Source organism: Passer domesticus, chromosome 17 (assembly GCF_036417665.1).
Source record: "Passer domesticus isolate bPasDom1 chromosome 17, bPasDom1.hap1, whole genome shotgun sequence".
NCBI classification, from domain to species: Eukaryota; Metazoa; Chordata; class Aves; order Passeriformes; family Passeridae; genus Passer; species Passer domesticus.
This window is the reverse complement of record NC_087490.1, coordinates 2571109-2588425: the sequence shown is the minus strand read 5'-3', so window position 1 is coordinate 2588425 and position 17317 is coordinate 2571109. Positions and strand designations below refer to the sequence as shown.

Genomic DNA, 17317 nt, shown 5'->3' with positions numbered 1-17317 from the left:
TTAACAGGGAACCCCAAAATCTCTGTTTTGTATGAAAACAAATGGAGGCTTGGACAGGCATTGTGATTTATTGCAATCATTTAGCACCAGAAACAGGAGAAAACCCCAGTGCTGTAAGCCCAAGGCCACCTTCCCCACCCTCTGCAGCAGAGCCAGGGTGGGTGCCCAGCTGTAACTGGGGAGGTTTGGTGCAGGGGGGCCCCCTCCCCTGTGCTGAGGAGGTGTTTGTCCTCACCTGCATCGTCTTCGTCTTCTCTTGTGGCATGACAGGGCTGTGCCTGGGCAGGGCTCAGCTGAGCCCAGCTCAGGAAGGGGTTGTGTGACAGCTGTATCCCCAAACGTCCATCCCAGCTTTAATTATTCTGACACTGCTGCCTGGGTGTAATTAGCAGTTGAGAAAATCTGAGTGTGATTTTAATAAGCTGAGAGTAATGCAATTTGTCTTTTCTGTACGAGATGCTTTGCAAATAAAAGCTGTAATTAAAAAGCACATGCACAGGGCAAACAGCAACTGTGCCGTGGGTGTGTGGCTGCTCGGTGTGCAGCGTGCCTGGCACATGGCCTGGCCTGGCACAGGGGTGCCCCTGTGGGACAGTCTTCATCATGGGGTTCCTGAGAGAGTGTAAAAACTGCAGGATTTGGCTCAATTGTGGCTTTTACAAAAGGCTCTTCCCTGTCTTCCCAGATGCCCTTTGATATGCTGTTGGTTTTTGATAAGAATAAGTCTCCTGGGTGTCCTCCTCCCCACTGCTTTTTGTTCCTGTCATTATTGTGTTTCTGTGTTCTCACCCAGGAGCCCAAATTAGCTCAAGGCTGGTGGGATCTCTGTGGCAGAGGCCAGCAAGGCAGCCAGGGTGGCATGGGGGGAGTCAGGAAGCCTTTTCAAGAGCAGCCAGCTTTTCTGGTAGCCTCAGATCTTGAACAGTCAGACCAGGCCCTGGAGTCTGCCTCTCTTTCCTGCTCCTTCCTGCTTTCTTAAAAAAAATAATCCATATCTATAAAAGGATAACCTCTTTTATCTAGTCTTCTGTCTCTGCACAATTCTGTCCTGCCCTGCTGGAGTTCAAGGTTCATTTCTGGCTGTGGGAGCTCTCACAAGGAAGCAGCCCTGTTAAACCCCAAGGTCTGTTTTCCACAAACCCCGTGACACATCAGGCTGACCTCACTGCACAGTGCTCCTCTTCCTCAGGGCTGTGGGGCAACTCTGAGGGGACAAGGGGGGAGACAGAGGCACAGCAGCTGGCAGGAAATGGTTGTACCCACAGCATCAGAGGGGCAGAGCTGTTGGCTGGGGAGGGTGGGAGCACTGCTCCAGCCTGTGGGAAGCCCTTTTACCTCTATCTGCAGGGGAAGGTGAGAGCCTTTCCCAGGAAAGGCCACTCTACCCCCTGCAAAAGTCCATTTGTGCCTGATGGTGCTCTGAAAGTTTAGGAGGTGCAGTACCCTGCTCTCTACCTGCTCCCACCCTGATCTGTGGGAGGGCATTGCCTGTGGCATCCCCTGCATTGCCATTTCTCCCTGGGAAGGGCAGGGGCTCGAGGGGCTCAGGTGGATAGAGGGGGGTTTAGGCAGCTTTGTGCTGTGCCATGCAGGTGTGGCTGGCCCACTCTGCCAGCTAACTGCAGCCCTGGCACCTTGGGCAAACAAACCAAGCCTTCCCCAGAGATCAGGGCAAACATGGCAAAGGCACCTGTACGTTCCACTGGCAGTGGAAGTGGGAGCAGCTGTGGGCTCAGCAGATGGGAAAGCAGCAGATCTGCCCCTGTGTGTGGCACGGGGAGAGCTGCTGGGGCTGAGCTCTGTGCAGGGCTGTGTGTCAGCCCCTGCAGCCTGTGTGCTCCTCCCAAAGCCAAGTGTGTGTTCCCAGAGCCGTGCTGGTACAGGCTCTGCCTCCAGCCCAGCTGGCCTCCTCACACTTTCCAGCATAGGTTCCAAGTGCTTTGAGGGAGAGGTTTGTATTCTGATCTCTCATAAGGAAATGGCCATTTCTGGTGCCCTTTGCAGCACCTAAAAAAGCAAGTCCTGAAGGAGGCAGGAGATGAAGCAGGCAGGGACTCTTCTCTGATCTGTACTTGAGGTGTGAGTCCTGTTCTCCTGGTAGCATGAGGCATCTTTCAGGACAGGAGATTTGTTGGTGTTTGCCCTATCCTTTCCTCAGTCCTGTGTTATGCTCTGCCCAAAGGAGGAGATGCTGCAAGCACCAAACCTGCCAGATTTCTGCTTTCAGGTGCAGAGGCCAGTCGGGACAGGCTCCTGTCTCTGGAGTCTCCTTTTGTAGGAACCTTGTGACTGCCCTCCTGGACAGCCCAGAGTCACCCAGAGGTGTCAGGGTACAGCCTTGGGCTGGTGGAAGCTGAACGTGCTCGGCTGCTTTGCTGTGGGGGGCTGTGACAGGAGCCTGTCCCATACAGCACTGCCCCTGCCACAGGTGGGCTATGCCTCGTGGTGTGCACCAAGACTGAACTGTGCTGTGTGCTTCTCTCCTAAGGTCAAAACCGATGGGTTGCAAATGGCCACACAGACATGAACTGTATTGCCCAAGCCTTAGCTGGGCTAAATGTGACCCTGAAGCACTAGGACAGTATTGGATCTGCAGTGAGTGACTTCTTTAGAAAGAAAAATTCATTTATTTCCTGAGGCTGTTGGTCTAGGGAGCAAACCCAGAGCGTATGAAATGCTGAGAACCACTGGAATAAAAGAGTTGTATGTCCAGATTCTCATTTAGGGCATGAGCTGTCTTGCATGGTGTGCACCTTTCCTGTGCTGTATGAGCTATTTGTATGTCTGCTGAGCACCCTCCTCACCTGCCCACAGCAGGGAAAGGGGTCCCAGTGTAAAGGTGCATGAATTTCTGGCTTCTGTGTGTTCATCCCCAAGATAGATTTGCCCTCTGAAGCTTGGCAGTAGTGTAGCCAGATGTACATAGTCCCTTTCCACTCCGTGCAAATTAGAGCTTTATCCTCAGCCTTCTCAGGGGCTCAGTGGGATTTCTTCCCTCACAGCACCTAACAGCCATCAGTGGCTCCTGGCTGGGTTGGCTCCATGACTCTGTGAGCCCAGTGGCCCTGCAGTGCTGGCAGAAGGCACCCCCAGGGCTGGGGAAGCAGCTTGACAAGTGAGGAGAACAGATTTGGGGATGGCTGCACTACTGCTGTGCCCATCCCTCTCTGAGAGGCTCTGCCCTGACCCTGCCAGGGGTCCCATTGAAATCTTGCCCCACTGAGGTAACCCAGGACACATTCTGGCTTACCAGAATGTGCTGAATTTGATGCTGAGAGGTTTCATTTGTTGCTCCAGTAGCAGTAGAGAAGTAGAGATCAGCTGTAGAGCTGATCCTTCAGCAGAAACTGCTGAGAAAGGAACAAGAAATTGTGGGGCTTCCTGAGAAGCACAGCTCTCACAAAGCAAAGTTTGGGTGGGCTGCACGCTCAGATCTCTGTGGGTCGGTGTTCATTCATGTCCAGGAATAACTTCTGAGCCTCATATCTCCAAGTCCTACTGATTCTTAAGCAGAATGGAAAGTGGACCTTGGCTGTTGCTGGGAAAGTCTGAGTTCTCCTGGTTTTAGAGTCCTCTTGCTTAGGTTAGACTTTAACAGTGAATAGTTACCCAACAACTTTCTGCAATAATCTGCAAGTTTTCCATTAAGTGGCAAATACTTTGAACTTCCCCCCAGCACCTCTGTTGCAATCTAATCTGCTGTCATTTTTCCCAAGGAGATGGAGGGTGCTACCTCCATGTTTTATTAATTTCCTTTTTCCAGTGGAGGAGAGACCAAAGCCGTGAGGAACACTGAGCACAACATCCCATGGAGCTCTGGGCACAGTGCAGTAGATCAGTGTCAGCCTCTGCTGTCACTTCCAGCTGCCTCTGGATCTACTCTATATACCAGGCATGTGACAGAGAAGAAAGGTGATGTCTTGGAACATGGTTAAGGAATCTGGGGAAAGATTCCTTATTCCAGCCCAGGCACTGACCTGCTCTGAAGCCCTGAGCAAGACTGTCTCTGCTGTCCTGTCTCTGAAGTGAGGCTATAAATGCTTTTATCATGTGGGCCTGTAAAGCTCTCTGGCCCTGATAGTAGCTTTAAAAATGCTAAGTAGTGATTTTTTTTTATTTTTTTTTTTTTTTTTTTTTTTTTTTTTTGTGTGGTGATGACAATAAGAATTGAGCAGCCTGGACAGGTTATGGACTTTGGAGATCTTGTAGAAGCAGCAAGTACTGGACATTCATGTTTGGTAGGCAGCTTTGCACAGTTTCCCCTGTGTCTCTGTCTCTTACCATGAGTATCAGTGGAAAAATAGGGGAAGGGACCTATTATGACTCTGTTCTTCCTCTTTGTGTTTACAGTTTGGTTAGAGTTTACTTTGTCACCCACCCAGCGTGTTTAGGCTGTCTCCAAACAATGCTGTAAAAACCATGCTGCATCTTGAGCAAGTGGGGAGCTTTCCTTGGGATGGACTGCTGCAGTTGTGGTTGTACTGAAAACAGTCTGGGTCAGATTCTTGTTTGGATAATGACAACAGAACACCTCAATGTTAATTGTTTCTGTTTCATACCCAATAGCTCCAAAGCCAGGCCCTCCCCAAAACAGCAGAACAAGAGGGAATAGTTCATTGAGATTCTGTAATTTGCAGAAGAGTGCAAATATAGTATCTCTTACATCTGTAAGAGAGAGCTAGCTTGTCCTGGATCTGAAAAAATCTCTTAGGCAGCATTCCTGGCAGTTAAAAGGGGTTCTCAGTTGTGTGTCTGCTTTCAAGTCCCTTGACACTATCAAAGCAGACCCATTCCTCAGGGTAAGAGAGACCCAGATTCTCCTGTGCAGGAATGCTCCTTGCAGTGTTGTGAATAGCTCCCTTACTGGAGATGGCACAGTGTTGTGTGGACAGGGGACATCTCTGGCTAGAAAAGTAACCTGTGAATGGTAAAGGCACTGTTCTTCTCCAGTTCAGTTCACTGTGCATTGCACAAGCAGCCCTTCTTGCAAGGGTCATTCCCAAATCCCCCTTCCCCACCCAAATCTGAGAATTACCCATGGAGGTTCCTGTCAGTTCTTGGAGCTGGTGGCATTTGTTTGTTTGCTGTTGCATGATCCTGTGGATCTTGGTGCAGTTCCTGGTAGAGGACACTAACTCTGTGAATTCCACTTTGTGGAAGCCTAGACTGGCTCCTGCCTTTTCCAATTGCCTCATCTGAGAGCACACAGAAACTTCTTGTTAGACCTGGACTCTCCCTTTATACAGCAATCACAGACCTACCCAACTGATTGTTAATTGTTTATACAGCAGTCACAGACCTATCCAACCTTTGAATTGGACAAACCTTATCCTAATGCCTGATGTGGCTTTTCATGGTCAAGCAAGCCCTTCAGTGAGCAATCAACAAAACTGAAACGAAGGAAGTCAAAAATTATTTCCCCTTTGGACAGCAGTGGTACATCCTTGAGAGATTTCCTCTTCATTCACAGGGTTCAAGATTTCCTCTGATGGAGAAGGGGAGGATGTGCCTCTCAAGTGCTTCCCAGGTCAGTGTCCAAGACACCACCATTTATGGGATGCACATTTCTTCTCCTCTACAGAGCTCTCAGCCCCTATGGCCATGGAGCTGGGCAGTGCTCCAGCATCAGCCAGCTTGGAAGAGTGTAGGAATGGGATTTTCCCTGTCAGGATGGGTATGGGGTCACCAGTGCTCTAACGCAGAGAGTGTCCTCCCTGTCAGGACTTGTGCCAGGGAAAGCCAGCAACTTGGCAGAGAATTGTTTGATGCATGAAGAAAAGAAACAAGTCTGCCAGTACAGATTCACTCCTGGGACTACCTAACATCAAAGTATTGTCTCCATTCAACTCTGATCTTTGCTCCCCACCCTCTACACTGTTCCTTTACCGTGAGAAAGTACAGCACGGAAAGCGCTGGACCACTCTGTTCTCATCTTGCCCTGTGAGCCAGCAATTCTTCAGGGACAGGGAGGGGGAAGGGTGGCATGCCTTTACTGCTCAAAGATAGGGCTTCATTGCATCACCCTCCCCTCCTGACCACTCCCATATATGAAGCCTTGCTGCCACTCAGCTCTGTGTGACTGGTCTTGTTTTTGGAGTCCGTGCTTCTGGGAGCTCTTGAGGGATAAGGGGCAAGAGAACCAGGCAGAAACGCCTTCTTTTGGTGAACTTCACTGGCTGAAGGTGACCTGCATCCAGGGAGAACACAGCTTTTAAGGTAGTGAGTAAACAGCTGATTTTATCTTGTCATCTCCATATTGGTTGGATTGGGGTGTGAAATAGAGGAGTTATTTCTTTCCTTTATTGCGTACCTTTCCAGCTCGTTAATCCTATTTCATTAAAGGGTGCCTTTGTTTCACAAGCCTTCAGGCTCAGGTTTGAGGAGCAAGTGTTTCTCTCTTGCAAGGATGGACAGGACCTGATCTACTGTGTTGCTTTTGGCTTGGCTCAGTTAGCAAAGGCAGCAGGGTGTCTGCCCAAGCAACCTGAACGGCTGCTGAGCCGCCCTGTAGGGGAGCTGCTGTGGCTTGGCAGGGTCAGCAGCACATGGACGGGTGGCTTGAGGGATTGGGGCTTCTGACAGGCTGAGATAAGAGCAAGGACCTGGAAGTCTAGTGAGCTGGGATCTCTATCCCATCTCTGGGGAAGACATTTCACCTCTGCATGGCCCATCCAACCCTTTGAAAGTACCATCTACCACCCAAGCTGATGTTGGTCACTGCTCCTTTTTGGGTTATAAAGCTCTATGGAAAGGTTGGTGCAGGGTCATTGGCCTGAGTGTCAGGTTTTGCAGGTAGCATAAGTGACACGGATTGCTGATGAAAGAAGTGCTATTTTGGCAAGCTGACACAAGAAAGGCTCCCAAAATGACCAGAGAGGTCAGAGCTACACAAACTTGGGAAGGCAGATTTCATGGGGTCCTAAAGATGAAAAATTCTTACTTCAGTCAATGTCCCTCTGGCAGGTGGTGCTCATAAGAGGAATCAAGGTCTAAGTGGCTGAAATCCGTAGATCTTGGGTCCCTCTTCTTTCCATGTCATCCTGTGCTTCCTGGAAAATGTAAGCCCTGTTGGTGTGGGAGGTCAAGCACTGGCAAGTTTCTTACCTGGGGGAAAGGCCAGGAGGCAGGTGCAGAACCAGAAAAGCTGCAGGGACAATGGGATGATGCTGAGGGTGTGATCCAGAAGCAGGGTGAAAGAGCAATGCTGTGTGAGAGAACAGAGCTCCTGGTGCAGAGCAGGCAGAGCACTCAGTAGAGCACAGGTCAGGGGATCATTTGTGTCTGTGGAAACTGGCCCGTGAAGGACAAAGAAATACTCTGCAATAAATCAAGCAGTTCACATTTAATTCTTTGTAAAAAAAATATATATTGCAAGGAACTATTAAGGGCAACTGTATTTGTATGAAAATGAGCAGATTCTGCCCAGGCAAATGAATATTTAGACCTATGAAGGACCAGAACAGCACCTTGGACACTCTCTGCTCATTACCAGACCAAAAGAATGGCTCTCTCCTATGTGTGTTTAGAAAACAAAGACCTGCTCCTGCTCTTGGCTGGGTCCCCTCTAACATGTCAGAGGTGGGCTCTCCAGGACTAGAGCTTTTTCTCTCAAGGTCCTAGTCCCGGGCTGCATTTCCTGATCCAGGTGTCTACAGCAAACAGGAGTGAGATCAGGAGAGGCAAAGCCATTCAAACCAGCCCTATGGTCATTAAAGTATTCACCTACCTGTTGTAGAGTCTTGGTTTAGCAAAAACAGGTGAATTTAAGCAGGTAGCTACAATTTTTTTTTCAGTTGGAAACAGCTCTTTTCCAACTTCAGCTGAAGTCTCTGAAACCTCTTCAGTGAATTCAGTCTTGAGTTCGTTTATTATAACTGGAATCCAGGGTTTTTGGTGGCCTCACCCACCCATCCAGATGCTCTACAGTCTATAAAATACACAGTTATCTGCCATGGCAGGTACAATTTTACATAAACCTTACATAGAAAGTACATAAACCCTTCTGCAGAGCACCAAGAAAGTCTAAACTTCATCTGTGATCTGAGAATTTCAATGTGTATGAGACTGGGGAAAACCTCTAGCCTCAAGAGAGAGAGGGCATAGTTCAGTTTTTCCCCTTCACTGTTGTATTGCACTAAGACACAGATTCTTGCACTTCAGTTCTGTTCTTTCTGTTCTTTCACCTTTTTTCTGTTCTTTCACCTTTTTTGTCCTCCTATCTTCATTCATTTATTTTGTCCCACTTAATTCCCACTTTCTCTGTTTCTCCCTTCACCAGTTTAGGTTTTCTTCTTTCCCTGTCCCTTTTTATCTGGGGATGGTGAGGTTGAGGGAAAGCTGTGTGGGACTGTGTTGCTGAGCTCATTGCTGGCTGCTAGGGGAAAGGCAGTTCTGTCAGCTGCAAGAACGCAGTCCTGGCAGAAAGGCTTTGCAAAGATTAAAGGGCTTTATAAAGCTGCTAGATAAATGGTACAGATTGATGTAGGTTTTGAAAACTGCAGAGCTTGACATAAAATTAATGAGTAAGATTGATTTGAGACAGCAGAGAGATAAGATTTAGGAAAAATGAGGAAAAAAAGGCAGAACTTTGGACAGAGGACAGCCACCCTGTTCTGGGAGGGAGAAGCAGAAGGGCTTCTTCTGCAACAGCAACCAACGACCTCCCAGCACTGAGGAGCCCCAGCAGTTCACTCAGCACTGTCCCAGCAGTGCTGCTGCAGCTGCCTCTGGCCTTAGAAGGATATAACCAGAACTGGTTAACCAGTGTGGCTGGCAAGAAAAGGTTCATAAACCTCCCTGTTTACCAGTTATCTTCCACTTGCTTACCTTTGTCCCAGGGAGAAGTGTGCACTGTGGATGATTATGGGAAAGCAGGTCACTAAAATGAAAGCATGTGGGTTTATCAGGTGGCTCAGGTGAATTCCAGTGAAAGCAACTCTCACTGGAGGGGAAGGAGGTGCTTGGGCTGTGGACAAACATCTGCTTGTTTATTTTCAGCTCTGTAAGGCAACTTTTGTGTCCCTGCTCTTAGCCAACTCAACCTTTCGCACACTAGACATATTTCCCATTCTTAAACTACCTGGTTTCTAAGTCTCCCCTAGGGACTTTTCCAGGGCTTTTTCAGCTGTGATCTCTTTTTTGAATCAGTGTTTCTTAGGCCATGTTTAGCCTAAATTACAGTTGTCTGCTACCCATACAGCTGGCAGTTAGCTTCCACTGGTTGCCCTCGTCATGGAAGAGTAGAGCAAGGGGTCAAAAAGGGAATTATTATTTAGCAGGAAGAAGCCTTGTGTGCTTATTAATAGCTCTGTGTAAGTGGGCACTCGAGGTGCTATTTTTGATGCTCATGTTCAGGTAGTATTGGATTGCAGTACTGCTCTGTTAGAGGGGAAAGACTTCCTCATGGGAAAAATAGCCGACCTGCAACAAGAAGTAAACCTAAGGTACAAAATCTTGTAACAGCATCTATTCCAATAATGCATTGGGATGTTAAAACATTGGGAAATGGAGTTGCTTGTTGGTTTGGGTTGCTTGTTCTGCCATAAAAAGTAGGAGTCTAAACTGTTGACCTGGTCTGTGCTCTGTGAGTCATTGCTGGGGTTGCTTCATGAAATACCTACAGAAAAAATCAACAGGGGTGGGGGGAAAGAAACAAAAAGAAAAATTCTCCGGAAGCGCCTCGGGTTGCCTGATGCTTTTCAGTACCTGCAAGCTCCGTGACAAGAGGCGTGATGGCATTGCTTCACGTGCTGAAAGATGCACTCCTGTGTTGCTCAATTTCAAAGTAACAGCATATGCTAATTTTTGAGAAATTAAAGGTGACCATGCCATGAACATCACAATTGAAAGGAGGTGGCAAGTCCTTCAGGAGATTTTTTTTTCTTTATTTGTAATGGGTTGAGAAGGGCAAGTCAGCAATGCACCTGCATTAAAAATGGCATTACTGCTTGAGGTGTGGCTTTGCAGCTTGAAACATGCAAGGCTGAGTTTGCAGGGCTCTCCATTCTATTAGTGCCCAGACAGAGATGCTTGATAGCTGCCAAATACCATGTACAGCTGAAATAAGGTAGCTGTGCATAGCACAAGCTGTACACAGCAGTGTTCACCCTTTGGAACTGCAGGCACTGATTTCAGGTTTCACAGCTTTCCCTGACCCCATCTTCAACTCCACTTGTGAATAAGTGAAAGAGTAACTTGCTGAGGAGCATCCAACTTGTTCCAGCTCTGTGCTGGTAAGAGCATGACACTGCATTGTCCTTGAAGAAGAATTTGCTTCATTTTGTTGGGTCACTGATATAAACCCTGCCTTTCAGCTGTGGGGGTGAAATATTACAGTGGGATAAATATGATTTAGAGCTGGGCTTTCTTACAGCCTTTCCATGTCACCTTGTACCCTCTGAGACAAATGTGACAAGGAGACTCTTGTCTGACCTAGACCCACTTCAGGGATGTAGCAACTTTAGAACTATGAAAATATTAAGAATAAAAGCTGGTACCTGATGCCTACAGGGTCAGTAAATTAAGAAAAGGGTTCTTCTCAGTAGACTGCATCTTAAATTCCCCTGTTAATATTAAAGGTGTGACAGGCTGAAAGTGCAGGTTGATTTATTTGGGGCAGAGACCAGACACCTTTCCACACTGTCTGCTTTTTCAGAGGATAGCTGTGTGCTCCTGTCACAATCTTTTTTGTGGAACAAGATGAGTCTCACATCAATAAATCAGACACAGTGAGAAGGGTGAGTGTTAACAGCTGAATGTGGCCTGGACTCTTAATATGTAGTTCAGACTGGCCTGTAGGGACAGCAGATACATCAAATCCTTCTGAGCCTGCAGAGTACTTTCTGTGCCATAATCTACTTTCCAGAAAGCTTCCATTTGTCGTTCAAGACCTCTTGGGTAAGAGCAATATAACTGAAGGGGCCTGTTCTCTTCATACAATGTCTTGAAAGGGATATTTGAAAGTCACCTTTGAAAAATGGGCACAGGCTCTGTTCCTTCCAAATATCTCAGGGCTGAAATGCTCATGTTTTTTAGTACTGATTTTTCCACATCTAAATGTTAAACAGAACTCCTTTTTGTGGCTATTATAGAAAAGATGATGTATTTTTAGGCAGGGAAAATATCACCCTAAAGCTTTTAATTTTGGGACTTGGCCAAACTTTGTTAATGAGTCAGTGTAGCACAGCTACTGTCCTTCCGCAGCAAGTGGAGATGTGGTGTGTCAAAGGTTGGAGTGGGGCAGGGGGTCTGGGCTGCTGTGGAGTTGAGGCATTAACCTTTTCACTGACCCCTGCAAGCCCAGAGACAGCATCTAACAGGCTGACTGCCATCCAGGCAGACTTTGCTTCATCCTGGGTTTGCAGAGAGCCTTCTGGCTGAAAGTCAGGCTTAAAACGTGTGGGCTTGGATCCTCACTGTGCCTGAATTTCAGGCAAGCTGTGATTTGCTTGTGTTACATTCTGGATGGACATTCAGCATTTCTGGATGGGCATTGAGCTTGTGCTCAAGGGAGGGTCTGGGGTTTCTGGCAAGCCATGGACAGACACAGTGGCCTAAGTTTGAGTAGCTGAGTCCTTAAAGTCCAAGGACAGTTTGTACAGCTCCCTTACCTCAGTTCTGCTGGGTTTTGTGCAGGTGAGCTGCAACCTTGGAGCTGCAGCTGTGCTCCCAGACATGGGAGGATTGTTGCTTAAAACCCTCGGTGAGATTTAGTGATGGAGGGCAGGTTTCTTCATCCCTGCCTTCCTGCTCTGCCAGAGGGTGCTGCTGTGGCAGCAGGCCAAGCAGAACAGGCATTGCATCTTCTCGTTGCGGCTGGAGTGTTAATCTGATGCCCGTTGAAGTGGTGTGGCTGAGGTTGCTGAGGGCAGTGTGGGAGCTGAGCAGTGCCCTGGCACTGCCAGCAGCTGCCCACCTTGGCACACAGGTATTGCCACCAAGTGCACTCACAGCTGAATCTGGTGGTGTCTGGGTTTAAGCTGAAGGGACAGACACCAAATCCAGTCTGTCTGTGAGCACCAGGGTGTGGGCAGGAGTGGTGTGAGGGTACCTGGCCATGTGGAGACACATGTGTTTGGAATCACAGAACCATTTAGGTTGGAAAAGGCCTTTAAGATCGTTGAGTCCAACCATTAACCCAGCAGTGCCAAATCACCACTAAACCATGTCCCCAAGTGCCATATCTACATTTTTAAAATCCCTTCAGAGGTGGTTACTCCACAACTTTCTGGGGCAGCCAGACCACCATTTCAGTGAAGAATTTTTTCCTAACATCCAATCTAAACCTTTCCTGGTGCAACTTGAGTCCATTGTATTTGCTCAGTTGCTTAATCAGAACTTCAGAGCTAGCAATGAGGTAAAATGTTTGTACCACATAGTAACCAAACCCAGGAACACAGAATGATTCTGCTGTTGATAAACAATCTTGGTGGATCCTAAAATATGCATTTTGAGAGGTGTGGGTTCTTGACTCTTCACCTAGTCAATGATTACTTCTGCATTCCTCTGGTACTGTGAATTCAGACATAATGAGTTTCAATGGGTTCATCTGTGTGAGCAGAGCAGTACAAATACCAAATAGGAATTTTGGAGAGCTTTTAAGGGAAGATAAGTGATTGCTGCTACTTCTACAAGGATGTTTTGCCCCTAGGAAAGGGTTCACTTCCTGAGAAAGGACATTCAGAGGAGGTCACTACACACAGGTCTGTGCAGAAGGACAGGATCAACTGGCAAACACTCTTGAGGTAAGGGGGAAACAGGAATTACCTTCATTGAGCCATTCCCTCAGCCTGGAAGTGCTGTGTGGGATTTCTTATTCAACAGAATGTGTGAAAATGGGACTTTTTTAGGAAGCAGATGAAAGCTTGCCAAAAAAGAAAGATGAGACCAGACTAACCAGTCTGAATGAGTACAGGTCTAACAAACAAGTTCTAGTTTAGTGGCAAAAGAGCACCTGAAAACATCTTTTGCTATAGTTGGGGGAACTGAGCTATTTTGGTGAAGCATTTTGACTTTAAATTGGGAGTGACCATAACAATAATGGTTTTTTATGGGTTTCTAAAACTTTAATAAGTTGTGGTTTTGAGATTGAGTTTGCCAGTTGTGGATTTCTGGGAGGCCCTCAACTAGGAAACACTGGGGAATTCTGTATTTACTCCACCTTTATGCCTTTTTTTCACTTCATAGTTTATGCTGAAGTGTCTTAAAATAAAAAATATTGGATTTGATGCTAAAATTTCTGCAGGGAGACATGAGGGATTTTTGAGGAAAAAGTTTCTTCAAGAGGAAATTACTGTCTCTCTCTCAGTGAACTCAGAGTTTGATGTACATGTGGCAGAATAACACATGCCATGTGACTTCAGAAAAGCCTGTGCCTGTGGAGGAGTCACAAACTGTGATCACAAGAGCTCTCTTTGAGTCACAGGAGCTCTCCTGAGCAGCACCTGGGCCCAGCTGAGCAGCCCCTTCACTCACAGACTCAGCACTCAGTTCTTTTCAATATTGATTATCTCAGGAATGAGCAGGGACCACTGATCCCCACTGATCCTGCAAACTGATGTGTCCACACGAGTCTGCAATGCTGGGGTTAACAAGAGGGGGGTGCTGGCCCCTGGGCAGGAACCCACAGAGGCACTGTCACTGAGGAAGGCTTTAACTGAGTTGAATGGAGTTGTTGTGTTTCTCCAGGGACTGATTTGTCCTCCTGCTTCAGGTAGGAGCAGCGCCTAGGTCTGAATTTGGAAGTCTCTTTGGGCTTCTTCATGGCTTGGCTGAACCTCTGTTTTAGTCCCTTATTGCTGGTGGAGCTGCAGACTGTGCAAGACTTCAATTAAAATATCTCCTGATGGGATGTCACAGCTTGTGATGTGTCACAAGAGCATGGCCTGTGTCCTGTGACAAGAGCCCAGATGTCCAAACTGTCCTTGCATTTCTTGTGCTGCCTGTGGGAAGCAGGGGAGGATATCTCAAAGCTCATGGCCCAGTGGTGGCTGCTGGGCTGCGAGTGGGAGCACAGGGAGCTCTCAGGGGTGGGTGCAGAGCTAGGAAGCTCTTGCAAGATGAGTTTAAAGCAGAAACCTCTTGGGTTTGAGCTTGTGGTTAAAGTTTTAGGTGTTGTCAGTGGATGCTTCGTTTACTGCTTTATTTGGGAACAAAGCAGTGCCTGATCATGCCTGGGGTCCTTTGTCATCCTCTGGTACCCCACTGCTCTCTCCCCACTGCTCTCTGGCCAGTACATCTCCTTCTCCTCTTCCAATTCTCCTGGCACTTGCCCTGACCATGGCAGATTCCTCATCTCTACACAGCACCCCAGCCCTGTTGGCAGAGATGTCAGGCCCTGCATCTCCTGCCTGACACTAACTAGCAAGCCCCTGTTGCACTGGGGTACTTCTGATTCAAAGCCAGTGTCATGTTTAAATAAGGTTTTGCATGTTGTGACACACCAAAGCTCAATGGGGCTGCTTGTGCAAGCACAACCTTGCTGCTTGCTGGTCCTCCCCCTCTCCTAGTGTAAAGTAAGGCAATCAGGCTAATTTTTCAATTCCATAGCTAAGAGTGGCTGGTGGACCTTTAGAACAGTGAGAAATAATTGTATTGTTTTTAATTGCTTTATCGCCCCTATTCCTGGAGACCTTTTGCTGCTGCCAAAGCACTCAGTGACTGAAGCCAGGCTTCCAAACAGCTGGATTTGACAGAGATGTGGAGATTAAAGGCAGATACCGACAGTATCTGGGGAGCCTGCTCAGGTGGTGGCCTGCAGCTGTGCTCCACTCCCATTAATAAATCATGGTGGGGACTCAACTCAGAGCCAAGGTTCAAACAGACCATTGGTCCAAAAACTCAGCTGGTTCTGCAGTGTGCCTGCCCAGGGCACAAGGGTATGGAGAGGTGGGTTAATAGTGGGTATCTGCAGGCTCCTGATCCTTCTCCTGATTTCTGTACATCAAACCAAACGCACATTTGGCTCTGCTGGGCCACAGCAGGGAAGGCAGTGAGGGCTGTGCTGGGGTCAGGCTGGGATGGGCTAAGGAGCTCATGGAAGGAGCAGAGGTGGAGAGGATTATCCTCAGCTGGGTTTGCTCTCTGCTCATTGCTGGAGAAGAGAAATCTGCAGCTCTGGAGCTCATACACCTGCTGCTTGCTGGGCAGGATCAGTGTGACAGATTGCACAGATACACCTTCCTTAAGGGCATTCCCTTGAGGTACAGAGACCCAGGCTGGTGCCACGGTGCAGCACAGGGTCACTATCTCTGCATGCAGCCTCTGTGTGTTGCTGCCCCGTGGTGCATGCCTCATCCTCATGCCTGGCAGGCCAGGAGCTGTGCCTGAGTCACATGAAGCTGGTGGGAGGGCTCTTTCCAAGGGCTGTGCACTCAGCAGGCAGCAGGACACAGCTCACAGGTGTGATCCCATTCCAGAGAGGAGGTGAGAGCAGAGGCAGTACCTGGAATTCCTCCTTCTCTCCTACTGTCAGAGTAACGTGCCTGAGGAGGCAGCCCAGCTCTGCAGGGGCCCAGCAGTGAGACAAGCAGCTGTGGAGAAGAGCTGCAGAGCCCCAGCCAGGAGCTCAGGGGTTAACTCAGCACTACGGGGCTTGAGTCAGCCCAGGCTTGAAGGACAGCCCAGCACAGAGCAGCCTTCAGACCAAACAAAGTACCTTCTGCTGAGCTGGGGCACAGATAAAAGATCCCAAGGCATTTCTTGTGCAGCTTGGAGGAGACTGCCAGTGCTGAAGCTGAAATATCTCTGCCAACAAACAAAACTGTCTTTAAACTCTGAGGCTGTGTGTGAGCTATTGTTGGGGACATAATGGCTTCTCTGTTTCCCTGCACAGTCATTGCTCTGCAAACACACCACTGGTCTCTTTTAAAAGTGGTTGAGTGTAAATTAAGTTCTAGAACCTGGAAAGAGGTTTCATCCATTTACTTTTACTACCCTCAGCTGACACTTGTTTACAGAGCAGCACATACAGCAGATTTACAGCTGCTTTACCTGGATGGAGATGGACATCTGCAGTGCTCAGGCTGAGACTGACAGACACAGGGCTTGGACAGCAAATGTCTATCTCCTGGTTTAATGCAGGGAGTGAGGCGGGGGGGGCTACTTGCTAATCACCCCCCTCTAAGAAAAAGTTTTGGTTTGGCTGGCCTGGCCTGTTTCCTTAGTTAGCTCAGTGCTGGCACACTCACTGCTGCCTAATCCTGAGTGTGTGGCTGCTGCAGGGCACTGAGTGCTGCCCTGGCTGGGGAGTTCACTCTGCCTTGGGCTGCTGGGCATCCACAGCGGCGTTGCTGCATCTGTTCTTCACCACCATTCCATGGACTGGCTTTTCTCTGAGGATGGCAGATGCTCTGGTAAGGTAAAGGACATCTTGGCTGTTGTGCTGAAGTCGTGGTAAAAACCCAGAGCTGCAGTACAAAGAGGGGAGGTGGTCTCTGAAAGCAATAGGATGAATTTAGGTCTATTTTCCTGGAATGGTCTTGTAATGGAAAAAAAGATGGATCAAAGAGTGGCTGCTCAAGCTGTATGTGCTGACCTGCCTGTCCCATGAAGGTGGCAGTGACTGTCCATCCCTCAATAGCTCTGCACTCACCCCTGTGTGTACCCAGAGAGCTCCTTGGGGTTCTGTGCTCACTCTCACGTGAGCTGCAGCCCCGTGCAGCCCGAGAGCAGCTGAGTGCAGGACTGGGACACATGGGGAGCCCTGGCCATGGCCTCTGGGAGTGCTGGGCTCCTTGGGAAGGTGCTCTGGCCCCAGGCAGGAATGGGTGCTGTGCTCACACTGGGCTGTGCCAGGCAGCTTTATCCAAGGTTGATTCCTAATGACCTAGATGTGTTTTGTACTGGTCCTTGGCAACCTTCCACACAGAGACTCCTCCACAGACAAGGCACTTAAAAGCAGATTATGTGAAGTTAATATTTTAATTTTTTTTTAATTTTTTGTCCTGAAGATGATGTCAGCCATGACTAACAACAGTTGTGTTCTGCTCCTTGGATTCTCCTCTCACCTCTGCATCTGGAGGTTTCTGTGCTGTTTCCTGCCTGCTGTAGGGCAGGCTCTTACCCGTGTGACAGCTGCTGGTTTGAGGATATGAAAGGAGGTGGCAGCAGGGCTGACAACCCTGTCTCTTTCCACAGGAAGATGAAGACACGCTGCGTGGTGGTGGCAGTGGTGGCTGTAGCCCTGCTGGGGCTGGTCCTGTTCCTGGGGCTGTTCTTTGGGCTGCGCCCAGGGGACACACACACCTACAGCAGGGCGGCCGTGGCCACGGATGCGGGGCCGTGCTCCATCGTTGGAAGGTACCACTCACAGTGCCCT

General features: G+C 48.5%; 1 protein-coding gene across 7 annotated transcripts in view; it reads left to right on the top strand.

Moving 5' to 3' along the window:
- The window catches only part of GGT1 (gamma-glutamyltransferase 1), a 30632-nt gene that overhangs the window by 1984 nt on the left and 11331 nt on the right, over positions 1–17317 (top strand). Inside the window, exons 1-3 of one of the 7 annotated variants that reach the window (XM_064392636.1) lie at positions 6016–6216; positions 12650–12743; positions 17137–17298. In XM_064392636.1, the coding sequence (XP_064248706.1) occupies positions 17141–17298 (158 nt within the window). In that variant the 5' untranslated portion in view covers positions 6016–6216; positions 12650–12743; positions 17137–17140. Of the gene's footprint in view, positions 1–6015; positions 6220–7039; positions 7059–12649; positions 12744–16197; positions 16358–17136; positions 17299–17317 lie in introns of those variants that run through there. The other 6 variants (XM_064392632.1, XM_064392637.1, XM_064392633.1 and 3 more) reach the window with 6 other exon arrangements.